The sequence below is a fragment of the Chiloscyllium plagiosum genome, unplaced genomic scaffold, assembly GCF_037043375.1.
Source record: "Chiloscyllium plagiosum isolate Xiang-an unplaced genomic scaffold, Cpla_swu_hap1 HiC_scaffold_18, whole genome shotgun sequence".
NCBI classification, from domain to species: domain Eukaryota; kingdom Metazoa; phylum Chordata; class Chondrichthyes; order Orectolobiformes; family Hemiscylliidae; genus Chiloscyllium; species Chiloscyllium plagiosum.
Genome location: NW_028270156.1, coordinates 60,018,378 through 60,038,931, shown reverse-complemented (window position 1 = coordinate 60,038,931; position 20,554 = coordinate 60,018,378). Strand labels below are relative to the sequence as shown.

General features: G+C 40.4%; 1 protein-coding gene across 3 annotated transcripts in view; it reads left to right on the top strand.

Annotated features, from left to right (window-relative positions):
* The window catches only part of LOC122557930 (mitochondrial glutamate carrier 1-like), a 141,416-nt gene extending 124,283 nt beyond the window's left edge, over positions 1-17,133 (top strand). For all 3 annotated transcript variants that reach the window (XM_043706156.2, XM_087996716.1, XM_043706159.2), the window contains one exon: positions 6,616-17,133. In XM_043706156.2, coding sequence (XP_043562091.1) covers positions 6,616-6,769 — 154 coding nt within the window. In that variant the 3' untranslated portion in view covers positions 6,770-17,133. The remainder of the gene's footprint in view (positions 1-6,615) is intronic.
* Positions 17,134-20,554: the final 3,421 nt, after the last annotated feature.

Genomic DNA, 20,554 nt, shown 5'->3' with positions numbered 1-20,554 from the left:
CCTGTGGGAAGCATAGGGAAGTGATTACTGAGATATTTGTATCATTGATAGTCACAGGTGAGATGCCAGAAAACTGGAGGTTGGCTAACGTGGTGCCTCTGTTTAAGAAAGGTGGTAAGGACAAGCCAGGGGACTATAGACCGGTGAGCCTGACATCGGTGGTGGGCAAGTTGTTGGAGGGAATCCTGAGGGACAGGATGTACATATATTTGGAAAGGCAAGGACTGATTAGGGATAGTCAGCATGGCTTTGTGCATGGGAAATTATGTCTCACAAACTTGATTGAGGTTTTTGAAGAAGTAACAAAGAGGATTGATGAGGGCAGAGCGGTAGATGTGATCTATATGGACTTCAGTAAGGCGTTTGACAAGGTTCCCCCGGGAGACTGGTGAGCAAGGTTAGATCTCGTGGAATACAGGGAGAGCTAGCCTTTTGGATACGGAACTGGCTCAAAGGTAAAAGACAGAAGATGGTCATGGAGGGTTGTTTTTCAGACTGGAGGCCTGTGACCAGTGGAGTGCCACAAGGATCGGTGCTGAGTCCATTACTTTTCATCATTTATACAAATGATTTGGATGTGAGCATAAGAGTTAGTAAATTTGCTGATGACACCAAAATTGGAGGTGTGGTGGTCAGCTAAGAAGGTTATGCCATTACAATGGGATCTTGATCAGATGGACCAATAGGATGAGAAGTGGCAAATTGAGTTTAATTTAGATAAATGCGAGGTGCTGCATTTTGGGAAAGCAAATCTTAGCAGGATTTATGCACAATGGTAGGATCTTAGGGAGTGTTACTGAATAAAGAGACCTTGGAGTGCAGGTGCATAGACCCTTGAAAGTGCAGTTGCAGGTAGATAGAATAGTGAAGAAGGCGTTTGGTATGTTTTCCTTCATTGGTCACAGTATTGAGTACAGGAGTTGGGAGGTCATGTTGCGGCTGTACAGGACATTGGTTAGGCCACTGTTGGAATATCGCGTGCAATTCTGGTCTCCTTCCTGGTCCCCTTCCTATCGGAAAGATGTTGTAAAACTTGAAAGGGATCAGAAAAGATTTAGAAGGATGTTGCCAGGGTTGGAGGATTTATAGGGAGTGGTTGAATAGGCTAGGGCTGTTTCCCTGGAGCGTTGGAGGCTGAGGGGTGATCTTATAGAAGTGTGTAAAATCATGAGGGGCATGGATAGGATAAATAGACAAAGTCTTTTCCCTGGGGTGGGGGAGTCCAGAACTAGAGGGCATAGGTTTAGGGTGAGAGGGGCAAGATATAAAGGAGACCTAAGGGGTAGCTTTTCACTCAGCGAGTGGTACATGTATGGAATGAGTTGCCAGAGGAAGTGGTGGAGGCTAGTACAATTGCAACATTTAAAAGCATCTGGATGGGTATATGAATAGGAAGGATTTGGAGGGATATGGGCCAGGTACTGGCAGGTGGGACTAGATTGGGTTGGGATATCTGGCCAGCATGGACAAGTCGGACCGAAGGATCTGTTTCCGTGCTGTACATCTCTTTGACCCTATGACACACCTCTGGAGAAGGTGGGGCTCAACAGCAAGGGAAAGATTTCCTTTGAACGCATCAGACAGTAGAACTTTGAACCCACAACCCTGAGGTAATGAGTCTCATGCTCTACCGACTGAGCTAGATGGGCACATGGGTCCGATTCATTTTTTTTACCCAAAAGTGCTATTGCACACAACTGAGCAATGTTTCCTCCCACAAAAAATCACTATGACTCGTTCTTGTGTTTTTTCTTTCCTTCGACACCTAACCTGTAAATGGTCTGTTTTAAAATTTTCCAATCAGTCTGTTCAGAGATATTATTATACACCTCTGGAGCATTGGCAGGGAAGTATTGTCTGTTGATGCTAATACTAATCAGGATTTACAAATGTCATTGCTTTGATTGCTCTATCAGATGTAATTCCTTTGGCCCATGAGCATAAGAAAGTTTTACTAAAATCTTCAAGTAATTATTAATGTATAGATTCACCATGTTATATTTATTGCAGATTGATCCAACAAGAATTATTTTTGGTTTCAATGTTTACTATTAATGTTTTTAATTTAGAATTTGATCAAAGTGAATTGAAGAGTCACCTAGTTGAAAAAACCCTATAAGTGCAAATGCATTGTTGCACTGACTTATATGAGAATCTGGGAGTGTTAGTGGGAAGGCAGAAGCATGTTAATCGTCTGAATTTGAGCGACTATACTTTGCTGGTGTATCTTCCACACAGTTGGCATGAATATGCAATATATTGAGGGTCTCTTGGCTTGAGTTCAAGTCCCATCCGCACGGCAAGTGCATAATCTCTGAAAAGGGTGATTAGAAAATACAGTTGTGGTACAGTGATAATGTCCCTACTCAAGTCCAAGTCCTGCTTACCCCAGATAATAAGGGGCGAGATTCTACAGGATGCCAGCATCCGACTTAGTCTGTCGCTGCAGTTTGCCAAGTTTTTGTACAAGTATGCTCATGACGAGGGGTTCATGGGTGGTTATGCCATTGAGTGACAAGAAGAGTTGGTTAGATTCTCGGCCTGGTGGGAAGAGGTAAGAACCTGATATCTATGAGCTGTAAGTAACTGGATGTTGGTCAGCTGTTGGTGCATGCAAGTGTGAGCTGCTTTACTTCACAAGTCGCAACTGGAATTGAACAGTCTGCAGTCATGAATGAACATCCTTCACCTTATATTGGAGAGAAGATCATTCATGATGTTGCTGGTGGTTGAATCTGGTGAACTTCCCAGAAGAACTCTTCCAGTGATAATCTGAGGCTGGGATTATTGTCCTTCCAAGAATTACAACCATCTTTTGTGTTTGGCATAACCTCAGAATAGTCAGATTGATTTTAAAAATACCAGTTCTTCTAAAACCTTTATTGATTCTAGCCCAAACAATGCTTTCGCTGTATCCTCTTTTACTATGATTTTGGCAGAATCTTGTTTTGTATCTGTCTTTTACAGACACTCATTTTGCTGCTTCACAGAGTCATGCAGCACAGAAACAAACCTTTCGGTCCAACCAGTTCATGCTGAACACAATCCAAAACTAAACTAATTCCACCTGCTTGGTCCTGGCCCAAATCCCTCCAAATCTTTCCTGTTCATATATCCATCCAAATGTCTTCTAAATTTTGTAATTGCACCCACAATCATCACTTCCTCAGGAAGTTCAGTTATATTCTGTATGTTTATTTAAATTGGGTATTGATGGCTCGCACCCATTTACATTATCCAGACCTTGTCGTCCTCAAAATTGGAGATGAGCTGCCTTCTTGAATTGCTGCACTCCTTGGAGTATAGGAATGCCCACAAAGCTGTTAGAAAGGGAGTCTGTCACATACCCCCTTTCTCTGCCTCGTCTTACTCTGTTTTGTCAGTGAGGAAGCTTATGGAGTTTTTGGATTTCTCAATAAGCTTCCACTTATACTTTCCACTAGCTGGTAACCTGTAAAATACACCTAGCCCATTAGTACCCCTATTATTTCCTCATTCTAAGTAAATAGATTCAATCCTTGATGCCTCTGCCTTCTGCATTGTGGTGTTATTCTTAGTCACTATTGCCATCCAACTCATTTCTTTCCTGTCCCATCTTTCCCGAACATCATGTGCACAAGACTACTTAGTGCACACTTCTGTGCTTTTTTGAGCCAGATCAATGTTAACACCACAAAAACCTTTTTTCAAGTGGCTCTGTTCCTGCCATTCACTAACCCTATTTACCACAAGTTGTGTATTCACATACATGCGCAATCAACTGAATTTAGTCCTAATCACTCACCTCTTGGTCTGACTCCTAGTGTGAGAGTGGAACACATTAATGGGACTCCTGTACTGCTAGTCTGATCCTGCTTAACTGTGTGACAGGCACACATTCCCTTTCTCTCTGCAAACCTTAAAACTTTGGGGGACCATGCCTAGAAGACCCAAAGTTCACAAAACTCTGTCTGGTGGAGGCACCACAGTGACATCAGCTGCTGGTGAAACTCCAAGCCGATGATGCACATGTGGCTGTCCATGACACCACAGAATTTACAGACTTGTTACAACACAATAAGGCCGTTCAGCCTATTGTACCTCCACAGGTTCTATCACCCTGTGCCAATCTCCTGCCTCTTCCCATATTCTTGTGTGCTATTTTTAAACCAAATAATCATCCAGCACCCTCTTGATTGCCTCAATTGAATCCTGCCTCCACCACATTTCCAGGCAGCGGATTCCATACCCTAACCATTTGCTGAGAGAGAAAGTGTTTTTTTTCTCCATTGCATTTGTGTTATGGACCAAGCCAGGCCCCCTCAAAATATTTTGAGAAGTTGGCCTAACTTTCTTTTAAAGGCAGGTGTGAAGTGGATGTTCCAGATGTGATGCAGCTGGTCAAACCGCTTGGCTTTAAGCAAAACAGAGTGTATTTAAACATTTACAATTGAAACACGAACAAAAGAAAATGGAATTTGGAATAACTTAAATTTTGGAAAACTTAACCGACCTGATGTTCCCATCCAGTTGCATCCCATAAACACTCCACTTGGCAAAAAGGTACATTGAAACACAGATTCATGCAGGTAGGAGCAAACCTTAAACTTCTGAAGAGATCTCAGCGAGAAAGTCAGCCAGAAATCATTTGCTGAAGCTTGGAACCCTTCCTGGACTCCAGCTGCTACAGCTAAACCAAACTCGAATAAAACTGAACTGGGAGAACTGGCCACTCATCTGCCATTGCTAAACTCTATTATTTAGGCCCCTTGGCCCTCTACCTCTCTTAAACAAAAAACCTAAGGACAAAATAACTTTGTTAAAGTAAAAGCATCATCACAATCACCATTAAATCAATGACCTTTTTTTTTCACTTAGGGATCAACTTCTCCCTTAATACTCTATTCAGTGCAATCATGATTTTGAAAACCTCTATCTTTTGCCACTTCCATGTGGATTTCATTTGTTTATGGGATACAGCTCTGCTCGCAAGGCCAGGATATATTATCCAACCCCTGTTGCCCTTAAGAAGTCACAGGACACCAGATTTTAGTCTAACAGGTTTATTTGAAATCACAAACTTTCAGAGCACTGCTACTTCATCAAGTGAGGAGGAAGAATCATTGCAGTATTCCCAAGGCAGGATGGTATGAGAGTTGGGGGCAGGAATGTTCCTACTTGCCTGCTAAACTTGTTCTTTGATGCGCCATTTCAGAGGATGGGTGAAGAATCGACCTCGTTGCTGCCTTTGTTCGGATATAGGGTTATAATGGCAGATTTTGCTTCTCAAGGATATTAATGGACTTGACTGTTCAAAATAAACTATATGATGATTTCATGGTGACTTGTTGAGACCAGTCTTTCTTTCCAGGTTAATTTAGTTACCTGAATTTAAATTTACGAGCTGCTATGGTGGGATTTGCACTCAACAGATCTTTATTGGAGTACCAGTCCAGTAACATTACCACATTGTTACTTAGCTGATGAAGATAACTTTTGATATATCTTGGAAAGTGTTTGGTTTGATGCAAAATCTATCTTGGCAGAAATGGCTCGATGAGAGGGAGAATATGCTCGTGATGATTGTTCTTTTCGAAGTTGCTGGCTTTGACAACTGAATTAGGCAGAGGAAATTGCTGCAAGGATTTTACTTTGGTTATCATCCGACAACTACCAATAGAAAGTGTTTGCATCTGGATGTCAAGAGATGACCAGATGAAACTATGCTTCAGTGCATCGATTGATGAATTGGTTGTGGACATCTTTATTATATATTTACAAACATTATGGTGTGATCTTCCATGTGAAGAATGGCTCAGTGAATGAAATACTCATTTCCATGGATCTCTTCACCCCCTGAGATTGTAGCATGTCCACAAAGAAGGAAGAACTTGGGAGTGCAAAAATTTGTATTTGCAGTTTTGTACACAGTTAGTACTGTGAAAACAGACTCTAGTTGGTGCATGTGTTGTGCTGCATGTAATTTTCATAAGAACCAAGGAATGTGAACAGAAGTAGGCCATTGGGGTTCCTCAAGCCAGCTTTGCCAGTCAGGAGGATCGTGGGGAATCAGATGTGCCCTGAATTCACTTCACTGCCTGTCCTCCATAACCTTTTTAAACCCTTGTCAATCAAACAATCTGTCAACACAACCTTAAAGATATCCAATGACCCAACCTTCACTGCTCACTGGGAAAGAGAATTCTAAACACAAACTAATCTCTCCAAATAAATTCTTCCTCATCTCCATCTTCACTGAGAGGCCCTTATTTGACAACTGTGGGCCCTGGTCCCTGGAGTCTAAAAAAAAACCCTCTTGGCACTGAACTGTCAATCACCCGCTTAATCTTGCATCTTTCAATGGAGCCACATCTATTATTCCAAATGCAACTATCTCCTCCTGGCACTTCAGTCTTGCAGGAAGTGCCATGCCTTAGATTTGTGATTTTGGTGGAGACCTGCCTAAAATTAGCAACTCAGTTGGGACATGGACTTGGAAATGTGCGAAAACTCCACCTCAAGCTAATGTTTGGTATTGGCCGTATTAGTCAATGCGTAGCAGTGCTCACCAGCATTCATATTGGTGTTTGAATTCTTGGAACAATTCTGATTTCCTGTTGTCTTTGCTCATTGTAGGAAAATCTGGAGGAACGAAGGAGCAAGAGCTTTTCTGAAGGGGGCATACTGTCGAGCCCTGGTTATTGCCCCTCTCTTTGGCATCGCACAAGTTGTTTACTTCCTGGGAATAGCAGAGACCATGTTAGAGATGCTTCCACGTGGACGAGATTAACCCATGGAGCACCTTTGCAAGACGTCTGGCCTGGTTTCACAGGATCGAGTATGTCACTCAAAGAGCACAGATTTTGGAGTCTAAACTCAAAACTACCATCCTCCTGCTTTTTGTCCTTATTTCTACCTTGGTTGCAAAAGCCAAACTTTATTCTGCTTCTCCCAGTCATACCGAAAGACCAACAGTATTTTTTTGTTGTTTTTATTTAAATTGTTAACACAAGGATGAAAGTGTTTGTGGTAAGTTAGCACCAGATAGTATAAGGATTACTGTAAGTTTGTAACTCTTAAGCTGGTCAGTACTGACATGACAGTAATGTTTTTAAAGGGATCATCTCCCTTCATATCCAATCATTTAGGGTATTGAAGGAACAAATAGAGGGGCCTGAATGGAGTTTCAGCAGCCAAGCATTGGCTAACTGGCTCGTTAACACTAGTTTCTTTTGGGATCTGTGTGTAGGTGCGGAGTAACTTGTTTTTGCAAAACAAAAATGCCATGTAAAGTTTATCCTTTATGGTGCTGCCTTTAATGTGTGGTCAGAATAACAGTTAATTGGTTGTTTGACATTTCGGGGATGAAATTCAACTTGGGGCGGTAGTTAAATCAGCAGCATTGCATGGCCTCTTAGCCTGTTCTATTGACACCACCTAGATATGGGCAAGCCATTTCACAGTGGACTGATGTGATACTACCTGCCTGGCACTACCTACCCAAGGCATATTTCACTTCCCCACCTCAACAGGTTTGTAGGTATTGACAGATTTGAATCAAAGCAAACTTGAAATGAAATTGGGCATCAGAAAGTCTACCTTTATGCCAAATAAAATGTGGAGTGAATAGTAGCCTGTGGCTGGTGGCTGGGAACCTGCATTGGTTTGTATGAGCTGGGCTAAGAGAATAAGGCATTTGGGCAGGTGCAGGCAGGATAGATGCTGATTAATTTGAAATTACCTCGATCGCTTTCGAGCTTGGCTGCTGAGTTGTATTGAACGCAGTGCAGGCCACCTGTGTTGAAGCTGCACTGGAGTTGATGTTTTCACTGTGGTGCAGTGATGTAATTTGAGCCAGTGCCCTTTTATCACAGGCACACAAAGGCCATCTTCGGTGACTCTGTTTGGCTGACCGGTCATTCCCCTTTTATTTCAGCCTCAAAAAGAACCCACTATCATTGAAACTGCAATGCATGGCTTGTTTGTACCTTTCCCATCTGGTATTACTTTAACTTGCCTGTATTATAAGAGCAAACGGCCACTATCAATTCAATATTAATAGAATCCAGAGGTGAAACACAGGATATCAGCTTCTGGATTATAGGCAGCCGAATTGTCACTAGACGTAATTAGCAGATGACAACAAAAACACTTCTTAAATTGTACAGTGTGCTTTAATCTTCATTCAGATACCTAACTCTCATCATAAAAACTGCTCCCAAAAACATCCGTGTCTGCCCAGCAGTCACCAGTAGATTGATCATGTGTGATACAGTGAAAGATGATTTCTCCATTGCAGTCTTTATTTGTTTAGAAACACAAAATCTCCTTGTCACAGTTCAGGTGAACATCATGCAAAAGTTTCTGAGGTCTACCATTTTACATTTTTGAAGTCCTGACTGATCCGAGGTGGTGATTCTAGGAGTTAAGCAGATAACAAACTGCTGAAACTAATTTTCCTGGGGTTTTGATATTACCTGAACTCTGTGTTTGCTTGAATTACTGCCTGGCAATCTACTGCTCTGACATCTGATATCTTTCAACTGCTGAGCCTTCTGCTGGCTGATCTGTTTAAAGTTATGCTGCTGTACAGTGGAATGAGAGGGGAGGCTTTTGGATGTTCGCATTATCATTTGTGCTGCTTATTGTCAATAGAAAGAAGAAACACGGGTACAATACACATAGGTTTATTTATGGGAGAATCTTTTTTTCTTAAAAGAACAGAGTAATATTTTTGTAAAGGAGACCATTTCTTTGAACCACTGAACACCAAATTCTTTTAGAGCCGTGGCTTTAACATACCTGATGTGATCCCTTTAGAATCATGAAGGTAAAGTGCTGTTTTTTTTTAAAGTGCAGTACTTCTTATACATTGTCAGTATTACTTGATCTCAGATTCTCATGGCTCGAGGATTATAGTCCCTGTCTTTTTTTTTTGGAGGTGCTGTGTTTGGACTGTTTTAATTACATGCTTATAGGCTGTGCAAGGATTTGAGGTCAGTGTTGATTGTCTGGAAGTATTGAGCACACTTGAGAGAAGGGCATTAAATCTGCCAAAGGATTTCCAGCATTTTTGAACTTAGGAACTGAAGGTCTTACCATATGTGCAACACAGATAAAGGGAATGTCTGTGGGAGGACTGGGCAATGCAAACATTAACACTGCTGCTTCATACCGTGGAGTGAGTGTTCAAATTTGGTTCACATATCTCTGGGTTTTAAGGGCCCAATTCAAAATCGGCTTGAGTAGTTTCTCAAAATTGCTATTTATTGGCACTAAACTGCCAATCTCACCAAGACAGTAATGGCTGTCTGATACAGGAAGTAAGGCAACTTTATACTGGTCCAGTAGAGAGCACTTTCCACAGATTATTACTGGGAATACTTAATGGTAATAGGTCATGTCTTGCCCACGTGTTTCACTTCAATAAACATGAGAAACACCTGAATGTTCAAAATCTGAATTGGAAGGAGGGAAATTAAACAGATTCTGATTGTCAAAATGCATTTAATTTGCCTTTATTGTCACGTGCACTCGAATGAGTGCAGTGAAAAGTTTGTAATGTCGCCATACAAGGTACCTCTGTACACAATACTTAAGTATGTGTTACAGACTTGAAAGAATTCTCAATAAAGGTTCAGCATAAGAATAAAGAAGCTTTCATTTTAAAAAGTACTCAAATTTAAGTCTTCATCATTTTGCTGTTTCGGACACCGCAATGAAATTCCATGATAATGAAACACTCCAAAAGGTCCAGTGGTGTTCCCAGACTAAGACTTTGCTATGTGTTAAGGATTATTGGGCAAACTTTACCAAGTGCAGTTTTCTGGATTGTTATAGATCACTTAGTTACTTCATAGACCAGTCATATAATTAAATGCTTGAACTTTTGCTTTGCCTTAATTCCTGTTTGGTAGCATTCAGCTATTTTGGACCTCATGGATGCCCTAGGAATCAATTGAGTAAATTATAACTGCTGGAAATCTAAGTGTTCTTTAGGATTTCCAGCTTGAGTCCAATAGAACTCATGGGAGAGAGGCTGATTCATGTGTCATGGACCCTATCATGCGCAATTCTTCACTGAGTTTCGAGGTAGTTTGCAAATTTATATCGTGAGCTCTGTCTCTCCCTTAATTTTGTTTTGCTTGGAAGGCTGTTGAGTAAACTATGCATTTCTGGACTTCTAAGTAGGTTCACATAACTAACACTAAGATTGAATAAATCATGTATATGTAAAACTTTTTCCTCACCCAAACCTCAACCAAGGTTACTTAGCCCTCACGCTTTAGCTCTCTCACTTAAGATCACGATCTTATTTGAGAACTGCAGGATGAATTTGTGGCTGATGCTTCAATTTGCATCAAATCTGGTGAGTTACATAATAAACAACTAGTTCTTGCATTTTGGTGATACCTGCGCCCTTGTTTTGTAAAGGTGTAATTGAAGTGGGAGTAAACCACAATTCTCGTTTGTGGTAGGATTTTTTATTTCAAATCAGCTCCTTTAGCTGCTCATTATTTTAGTTAATCCTATAATAATGCAAATTGGAATATCGCAAGTGTAAAATGTTGCTAATTTTATATAATTTTATATCTCATATTCTATGCTGCTTAATAATTATTCCTAGATTTATTTGGAAAATACAGTATTTCCTAAAGTGTTATTTTACACCGATCTATTGATTATTGATAGAATATTGCATTTTCTGTTTCTCTTTCATTTTGAAAGGAAAGCCTCATGGTTGTTGGGACTGGATTGGGTCTGTACTAAAAACAGTTTATTGATGTTTTGCTGCATTTGTTACCTTGAGATTGATTGGGTATAGTGAGTCAAGGTTTAGCACCCATCAGCTTCCGGATAGCAACAACTTTGTACCTCAAAAGCTCTGCTTTCAGTACCAGTGAAGGAAATAAAACTTGCAGTTTGCATTATTGAGTAGATGACACCGACTTCCTTAGTGCTTAGAAGATGAAGACATGAGCTCATTAAATCTGTAAAAATCTTAGAGCTTGCCAGGATAAGTGCTGGGAGAGATGTTTCTTCTGATAGCGATCTGGAGTTAGGGGTCACAGTATCAGATTGAAAAGGTCAGCTATTTATCACTGAGATGAGAAATTTCATCACTGAGTTGTGATTCTTAGGACTTTTCTGCTATAGATTCTTACTCTTTGATTATATTAAAGTTCAGCATTGATAGGTTTTGAACACAAGTAATTGAGGAGCATGCGCATGGTGCGGTAAGTTAGGGCATGATCTTATTGAATGGCGGTGTCGGCTTGAAGGACTGAATGGCCCATTGCGGCTCTTATTACTTTTGGGAACTTGAATCTAAATCTGATATTGGAGTTTGCTTGGCATTGTCCAGAGGTATGGTATGTTCTTATCCATTTATCCCTATTATTGTATGTATTTTGAGCAGCAATTCTGTACTGTGAGGATCAATGACAATGAGATTGAGCACCAGCACAGAAATGAATCAGTTGGCTCCACTAATCAATGTCTATGTTTGCCCTCCATCTCAGTCTCAGTTGACCTCTTCTCACTGTCTCCCTCAATCCCCTTGACTTCCTGGATGCAACAAGCCTCTCCTAGATGCAGCAATGTCTTTCAACCACTTCATATGACAGAGTTCCATCTTCATCACTCTTGAGTAAAGTCATTCCTTCTAAATTCTTTATTTGATATACTGGTACCTGATTTACATTTATGGCTTGTTGTGTTTTGATTTTTTGTTATTCGAAGGCTATGCAGTTAAGGCCAACAGCACTGCCAGGTAGGGCACCAGCAACATGTATGCACTTGCAGAATTAGTTGCAGGGCTGTGTCACTAAAAAACACTGAAAGAGAATATCTTTGTGTGTGTGGGGTTTAGGGGTATGGTGGGAATTCTTGAAAAGCTACAACTACAGTTTAGACCTCCTATAGTTTGGGGATGGAAGACTTGACCTGGAGCAGTTGCATTTCATGAACGGTATTGGCCTGTGACTGCAGTAAGCCCATGGTCAGTGAGCACATTGACAATGTCAGCAACACTGCTCTTGTATGTATCAACAGGGGGTGGGGACCAATTTCTTGTTCCAGGCAACTGTCAGTCATGTCAGTGCCACTTGGAACATTGCTGTGGCAATTACTTATAGTCCACAAAAAAACAGGGCATTTTTTTCTGAAGAGGAATGCTGTTTCAATGCTAAGTTTTGTTTGCTTTTGTTCCCCACAATGTCATTATATTGTGGTATTTACATTATGTATTTGAAATGCCCAAAGTTTGCCCTGATTGTAGATCGTTCCACTTAATGTCATTTCACTGCCATCAATCATTTAGTCTACGCTACATGACAATTTCACAGTGTAAGTCGTGTTAATTTCCAGTGGGTTGCAGGGAAGTGCAGAATACACTTCCACGCCTGACTCTGAGACACGAAATACTTGAACACTGAGCCTCATTTCTAGCCATTGACCAGCTGTCTGTCTGAAATGGGGAAAACAGCAGCAGGGTTGGGGGTGGGGACTCATTCAGGTCATAGAATTTAAATTCAATGAATCAAGCTGGAATTTTAAAGCTAGTCTCAGTAATGGGTGACCATAACAGGTATCATCAGTTGCATTAGAAGAACAATCTGGTTCACCAGTACTCTTTAGGGAAGTCAACCTACTGTCCTTCTCCAGTCTGGTTTATTTGTGACTTTGGCCCCACAACAGTTTGGTTGATTCAAAGCTACACTCTAATGGCCTAGGAGGCTACTCCATTCAAACACATTTGGGGATGTGTGAGAAAAGCAGATTTTGCGAACAACACCCGGGTCCCACAAGAATTTTTTTAAAATGTAGAAGTTTTTAATTCCTGTAAATGTTCTTCCATCCTGTTCCCACCAGGCGTGAAGGCATAACATTCCCTGAATGTGTCACTTTTCCAGCATGTCTGCAGCTTGCCTGTTTGCTCAATCATTAGTTCATAGCACTAGTGCTCTCTTTTTCTCCATTAATCAAAGCAAGCACGGTGGCTCACTGGTTAGCACTGCTGCCTCACAGCGCCAGGGACCCATGTTTGATTCCACCCCCAGGCAACCATGAGGAGTTTGCCCATTCTGCCTGTGTTTGTGCAGGTTTCCTCCGGGTGCTCAGGTTTCCTCCTACAGTCTGAAGATGTACAGGTTAGGTGGATTGCCATGGGAAATTGCCCCGTAGTGTCCAGGAAACTGTAAGCTGGATGGATTAGCCAAGGGAAATGTGGGCTTGTAGGGATAGGGTGGGATGTTTTTCGGAGGATTATCAGAGGATGGTATACGCTTGAGGCATTAAACTACTTCTTTGCCTAATTTACACTAATACTTTGAAGTGTAGCAATGAAGGCTTCAAGAATCTTGAACAAATCACTCCATTTATTAGCAGCAAGGATTCAGAAACTGAGGGACTCTCCATGACAAAATGTTGAATAGTATCCCTCTCCTTAAACTGACATGGTTTTTGTTTAATTCTGAAATTGCTGTGGTGCGATCAGACCTATACCTCATTGGTCCTGCACTCCCAAGGGTTTCATGCGAGGAGTGACATGTGTCTTTCTGACATTGCTATCTACATTCTGGCTCCTGTAATGTAATTTTATCTGATAGTGAACTGTCATGTGATAATAAATGGAATAACCAGACCATTGAGAACTAATGGTTTGGACAAATAGTTCATGTGCTACATTCCGTCTAAGATGCGTGGTCACTCAGCAACTGGGGCATTCCATGCATGTCAGTTGGTGTGAAGATAAGTTTCTGCTTTCTGAAGCCCTTGAAGAATGGTTCTCTGAGCTCTATACAGCAACAGAAAAACTGAAAGGGGTTGTTGGTCGTGAGTGGGCTCTGAATTATATCACTACTGTCTCACTCCTCTAAATTTGTTTCCCAACCTTAATTTTGCCCTTAAGAGCTGTCTTCCTGAATATATTGGCTTGCGAGAAAAGTTCAGAGTCAACAACAATGATATATATGTCTAAAATCACATATAGACCAGACTAGATGAAACTGACAAATTTCCTCCCTTGAAGATACGAGTGAAGCAAATTTATTTTTACAACAATCCCATGGTTTCAAGGAAACTGTTACTGATGCTAGCTTTTTAGAACATAACAACGCAGTACAGTCCCTTCAGGGGTCGATGTTGCGCCACCCTATGGAACCAATCTGAAGCTTATCTATTCCATTTTTCTTTTAAGATTTCCTACAGAATGGAATCATCCATATGTTTATCCAATGACCATATAAGTGCCCTTAAAATTGGCGAGTTTACTACTGTTACAGGCAGGGTATTCCACACCCCTACTACTGAGTAAAGAAGCTACCTCTGACATCTGTCCTATATCTATCACCCTCACTTTAAAGTTGTCTCCTCATGCAGCCATCGCCATCTGAGGAAAAACGCTCTCACTGTACAATCTATCTAACCCTCTGATTATCTTATATGTCTCAATTAAGTCACCTCTCAACCACCTCCTCTCTAACAAAAACAGCCTCAAGTCCCTCAGCCTTTCCTCATAAGACCTTCCCTCAATAACAGGCAACATCCTAGTAAATCTCCTCTGCACCTTTTCCAAAGCTTCCACATCCTTCCTGTAATGCAGTGACCAGAACAGTATACATTGCTCCAAGTGCGCCTGCACCAGAGTTTTGTACAGCTGCAACATGACCTCGTGGCTCCAAAACTCAATCCCTCTGCCAATAAAAGCTGACACACCATACACCTTTTTCACAATCCTATCAACCAGGGTGGCAACTTTCAGGGATCTGTGTACCTGGACACCGAGTTCTCTCTGCTCATCCACACTACCAAGAAACTTACCATTAGCCCAGTACTCTTTATTCCTGTTGCTCCTTCCAAAGTGAATCACCTCACATTTTCGCATTAAACCCCATTTGCCACCTCTCAGCCCAGTTCTGCAGCTTATCTATGTCCCTATGTAATCTGCAACATCCTTCAGCACTATCCACAACTCCACCGACCTTAGTGTCATCTGCAAATTTAGCAACCCGTCCTTCTACACCCTCATCCAGGTCATTTATAAAAATGACAAACAGCAATGACCCCAAACAGATCCTTGCAGTACACCACCAGTAAATGAACTCCAGGATGAACATTTCCCATCGACCACCACCTTCTGTCTCCTTCCAGCTAGCCAATTTCTGATCCAAACCTCTAAATCACCCTCAATCCCATGCCTCTGTATTTTGTGCAATAACCTACCGTGGGGAACTTTCTCAAATGCCTTGCTGAAATCTACATACACCACATCAACTGCTTTACCCTCATCCACCTTTTTGGTCACCTTCTCAAATAACTCATTAAGGTTTGTGAGACATCACCTACCCTTCATGAAACAGTGTTGACTATCCTTAATCATCTTATTCCTTTCTAGATGATGATAAATCCTATCTCTCATAACTTTTTCCAACACTTCACCCACAACTTGAAGTAAGGCTCACTAGTCTATAATTACCAGGGTTGTCTTTACTCCCCTTCTTGAATAAGGGAACAGTCTTCTGGCACTATGCCCGTGGACAGATTATTCCAGATTTATTTTACCAATACATCAAATAACATGTATCTAGCCCTCCAGCTTTTGTATCCAAATTCTGTGGCATCTTATTGCATCCAGGGGAATGGAGACCCTTGAATAGTATTCAAATTTAAGTTGGTTAGTATTTCATTAGGTCCATTGTCATTTTGTCCATTGACCTGTGAACAACCAGATAATCTGTGCATTAGGTCTGGGTTCATAACTATGGTTTTTATGATTTCTTATCATGATTACAGTGAGTTTCCTGATTCCTTGTTGCTTACTGCATTCATGTGGAGGAACGAGCATGATATAAAATGGGCCAGTTTAGTTCCTTTACTGAGTTGGCACAATTTGACCACAAAAAAATTGCTGTGTGAAATTTTTGTTGAGTAATAACAGAATTTATTATTCATAGTGCTTTGATTACTAAAGAGCTGAACTCAAGTTGGATGAAGTGAACAGATACAAATATTAACCACACTTAACAGTGCAAAATCTGATAATCATAAGTCACTGTACCTGTGTTGTCTTGGGTATGTGAAATTTGAATGGAACTGAGAGAATCTTGCAGATGATTGGACTATTGCCAGGGCAAAGTTGTAAAACTGATCTAATGGCACAAGTTGGGAAATGGATCAATTTTAGGTAAAGAGGATCAATTTTAGACGTTGTGTTGTCTGAGAAACAAATGTATGTTTCCGACTTGTACCTGTTGGTGATGCTTGTGATATTGGCTTGAGTTTGTTCCTCACTGCAATTGTATGAAAAGCAATCATGTGCTTTTGTCACTAAATAGTCATTCGGTTAATTCTTGTACATAATATAATCTGTGACTTCTTTGATAGTGCATTTTGTATCATGAAAAATGAGTGCAATTAACAGTCAGATCTTGTTTCATCAGACAATTTCATTTATTGCAGCACTGCGTAATTTGTGCAATATCCTTGAACTGAACTCACAGCATTTGAAAAGTGAGCTTTGTGATGTTTATGTTGGCATTAATGTTTTTGTTGGGGAGGGTGGTCTGGGCCAAGTATGGTGACCTTACTACTTATATTTACACTTCTTCGGTTTTACATGTAGCAGCCTGTTCGAAGCCCTCCTTGGTGATTCTTTTCAGATGTAATTTTGTTTTTCTGTTGCAGCATGGATCATACACTCACTACCTGAGTGAGAAGAGTGTTTGCATGCATGTTATCTGTAGTGAAACTCCAGTGTAACAGTGTGGGATTATTAACCTGCATATTGTTTTGGATGCAATCTTTAATTGGGGCATCAGTCCCAGAACCTACACTGTGTGTAACTCAGTGTTTCTATTCACTGTTTAAAAGGCCCCCTTGGCACTATTTAAAGAGGATGTGTGCATTCCACCCTCAACTAACACCACTGGAAGGAAGCAAACCCATGGCTTGTTTGCCATTGTGTGATTTTACAGGGGGAGAACATATCAAGTCTTTTCTTTGCAAAGCGTAATGGTTAGAGGAAACATTGGTGATATTTTAATGACATGCTAAGGTGCTATATGAATGCATGTCTATCTTTTTCTCACTTTGTAAATTTTTTTCTGAACTGTTCCCAAATGATTCGCCATGAGGACAGTACATCATGAATGCATGGTTCCTTGACTGCCATCATACTACTTAGTTGATAATAATGAGATTGTGTTAATGAGCAAAATACTTATTTTAAGTGATGAGCAGAATAATTAATCTGAAATTAGACACGTTTTTAGAAGGGCATTCTTTTTAAGCAAGAAAGAACAAGAAGCAGATTGGCTGACATTTTACCATAACTGTGATGAGGGTAATTCTCTATTATATTTCAGCATGGGCTTAACAACTGGGCAGTTTGGGAGTGAGGCAATTATTGACAAAGCAGCCTCTAAGTTTGAAGGTTCACTCTGGGTTAAATTAACTAATGTGAAATGTGCCACATTTTCACATTGATTTTATCTGTTTAAATTTTGGAGAATAAAGTAAAATTCAGATATTTATTGCTGATCACAACTTAAGTGAAATGCAGAATCTAATGTCATACTTTCAGAAGTTGACAACCAATGTCAAGATCCCTTGTCTCTTAAGTTCAAAATCCTGAATCAAGGCTTCTTTAAATTTTTCTTAAGATAGCAAATAGACGTCTATCAGAGGATCTCGTGATACTGCAAAGAGCAGGGGGTAAATTAGTAAGGGACACAATCAAAGGAAACAGTTAGATTGCTGGTTGGGAAGAGGACTGCATTAGACAATCTTGGGGTATAATCAAATTCTGATCCTACAGCCATTGTAACTTGAAGTATTTGTCATGAGTTCTGAAAAAGGTTAACACTAACAATTTAGATTGAAGGTTTACTTCAGAATCGAATTAGTAGATAATGGTTGAAGAAAGGTTAATTGTGGGTATTTGCATTACTAAACACTAGCTCCTTAATGATGTATAATAGAGTGCAATTTATAATTGTTTATTCCAAAAAGTAATGGAAACATGTGCTGAACATTTTGTGCAAGGATATAGTTAAAATATATTTTTATGTATCTGCCTACTATTGCAGAATAATGGTAATAATAATCACCTACAAATCATGGGTTTGCCATTTTTAGTTGCTGCTGTTGTATAAGAGCTGCCCTGACATTAATTAACATTTTCAAAGAATTTAGAGCTCACTTATTTTTGTGCTTATTGTTCTGAGCAGCACATGCTCCCCCCACTTCAAATTCTTTTTATAAATGGATGCTTTAAAAAAAAAAGGTATTTTCTGAAGTCTATGGAAGTGTGAAATGTTTTCCTCAGCAGTGGGTTGTTTAAATGCAGTTTTAATTAAGATCCAAAGTTAACCTGCTGTGATGTGCGTAATATTGTGAGTTGCTGTTATGTGAGGTGAAGCCCTGTACATGGCATTCAGTAGCTGCTGCATAATGGTACTGTTTAAATTTGTAAATGGATCTGTATTAAAAAAAAATCATTTGAATTGTGTAATTTATGTCACGTGGCAAATAATAAAGGTTATTGAGACCAATCACTGACTTGGATCAGTTTATGCCTTATCTGTTTTTTCTTTCTTTCCCCATTTCTTATTCTTGAGGATGGAATTTGTGTCAACTTGGTTAACACATCAGCACATTTCAATCAAATGGATGAAGGCCCATTCCACATCTCCAGCACATGAAATTAGACTGATGATTCTGTGCAATTCTAAGGAAATTCTACATTCAGATTAACCAAGTCCCTATCCACACATTGTTCTAGTGGGATGGACTCTTAAGACTGCCATAGCACCATTGATACAGATGCCATGCGTTTGATGCAACATTAAAGTGCACCCTTCCCAGCATGACAGATGAATTTAGTAAAAGATGGGTAAGGATGGTGGCTAAACTTGGAAAAACAGCTGTCAGGATTTTAAGAAAGCTTTGGAAAGGAAATATTGGGACAGCAGTGGATCTAGATTTTAGTGAAAGAGTGGGCAACAAAGTAGAGAAACTCAGCAACAGACTGGCCACAACTGGAGAAATTAATATGGGATTTATCAAGGTGGAGTGAGAATTTAATAGAGTTAGAGGAACAACTGAAACTCTGCAAGGTTTTAGTGAATCACACCTGGAGTACTGTGTTCAGTTGTGGTCACCATACCTGAGGAAAAACACAAAAGTTTCACTGAGTTAATCTCTTGGGATGAGTCAGTGCACTGAGGTTAAATCGTGAGCAACGGGATTATATTCTCTTGACCAAAGCAAAACAAAGAAATGCAGATGCTGGAAATCCAAAACAAAAACAGAAATTGCTGGACCAGGTCTGACAGCATCTATGGAGAGAAAGCAGAGTTAACATTTCGGGTCCAGTGACCGTTCTTCAGAACTCTGAAGTTCTGTAGAACAGTCATGGATCTGGAATGTTTGCTCTGCTTTCTCTCCACAGATGTGCTGAGATTTTTCAGTTTCTATTTTTATATCCTTTTGATTTTGGAAGAATAAGAAACCATCTCATTAAAACATGCAACGTATTCAAGGAGTTTAACAGTTAGGACTGCATGGTGACGCAGTGGTTAGTGCCGCTGCCTCCCAGCAACAGGGACCCAGGTTCGATTCCAGCCTCAGGAGATTGTCTGTGTGGAGTTTTCACATCTTGCCTGTGTTTGCGTGGGTTTCCTCCAGGTGCTGCAGTTTCCTCCCACAGTCCAAAGATGTGCAGGTTACATGGATTTGCCATATTAAATTGCCCATTGTGTGTAGGAATGTGCAGGTTAGATCGATAAAACATTGGAAATGCAGGGTTACAGGGATAGGGGAGGGTGTGAGTCTGGGTGGGATGCTCTTCGGAGGGGTGGTGTGAATTTGATGGGCCAAATGACCGCCTTCCACACTGTCAGAATTCCATGACCTACAGGGCTGTGAGCCTGTTTTCCCACACTAAACATTTTGGGCATCTTGGTCATTGGACAAGGAGTCTGCAACTTGGGACTGAAATAAAAGTGAAATTCTTCACTTAAAGATTTGCAAATCATTGGAATGCCCACCTCAGAGCTCTGTGGAAATTGTCATTGAGAATATTCAAGACTAAGATGTACCTTCAGATACAGACTGAATCAAGGCACATGAAGACTTGAGGTTCAAAACTTGCGATAGAATGGTGGAACAGACTTGAAGGATCTTTTGACATTGACAAGCATCATAGTGCATGCAAATGAACCAGACACTGAACCATTGATAAGGCAAAACTTGTTGGGAAACTGTTATTTTTCTCAATCTCATTAATTGGCAATAATGCCAATTGGCAATGCAAATTTGATCAATATTGCAGTTGTGGCCAGGAATCATTCTGCATACATTTCAACAGTTTAGTGATTAAACATGCTTCAAATATATGCTTTTTCTCTGTTGAACCCATTAAAAACACAGGGAACAGGAAGCTAACTGGGACAGTCATAAGAGATTTTGATTCCCAAATCTCTGAAGATCAGACATAGGGTTGAGAGTTCTCTGTTAGTGGAATAATTGGAGTATACAAATGATGAATGGGAAGTAAATTCTTTTTAACTAA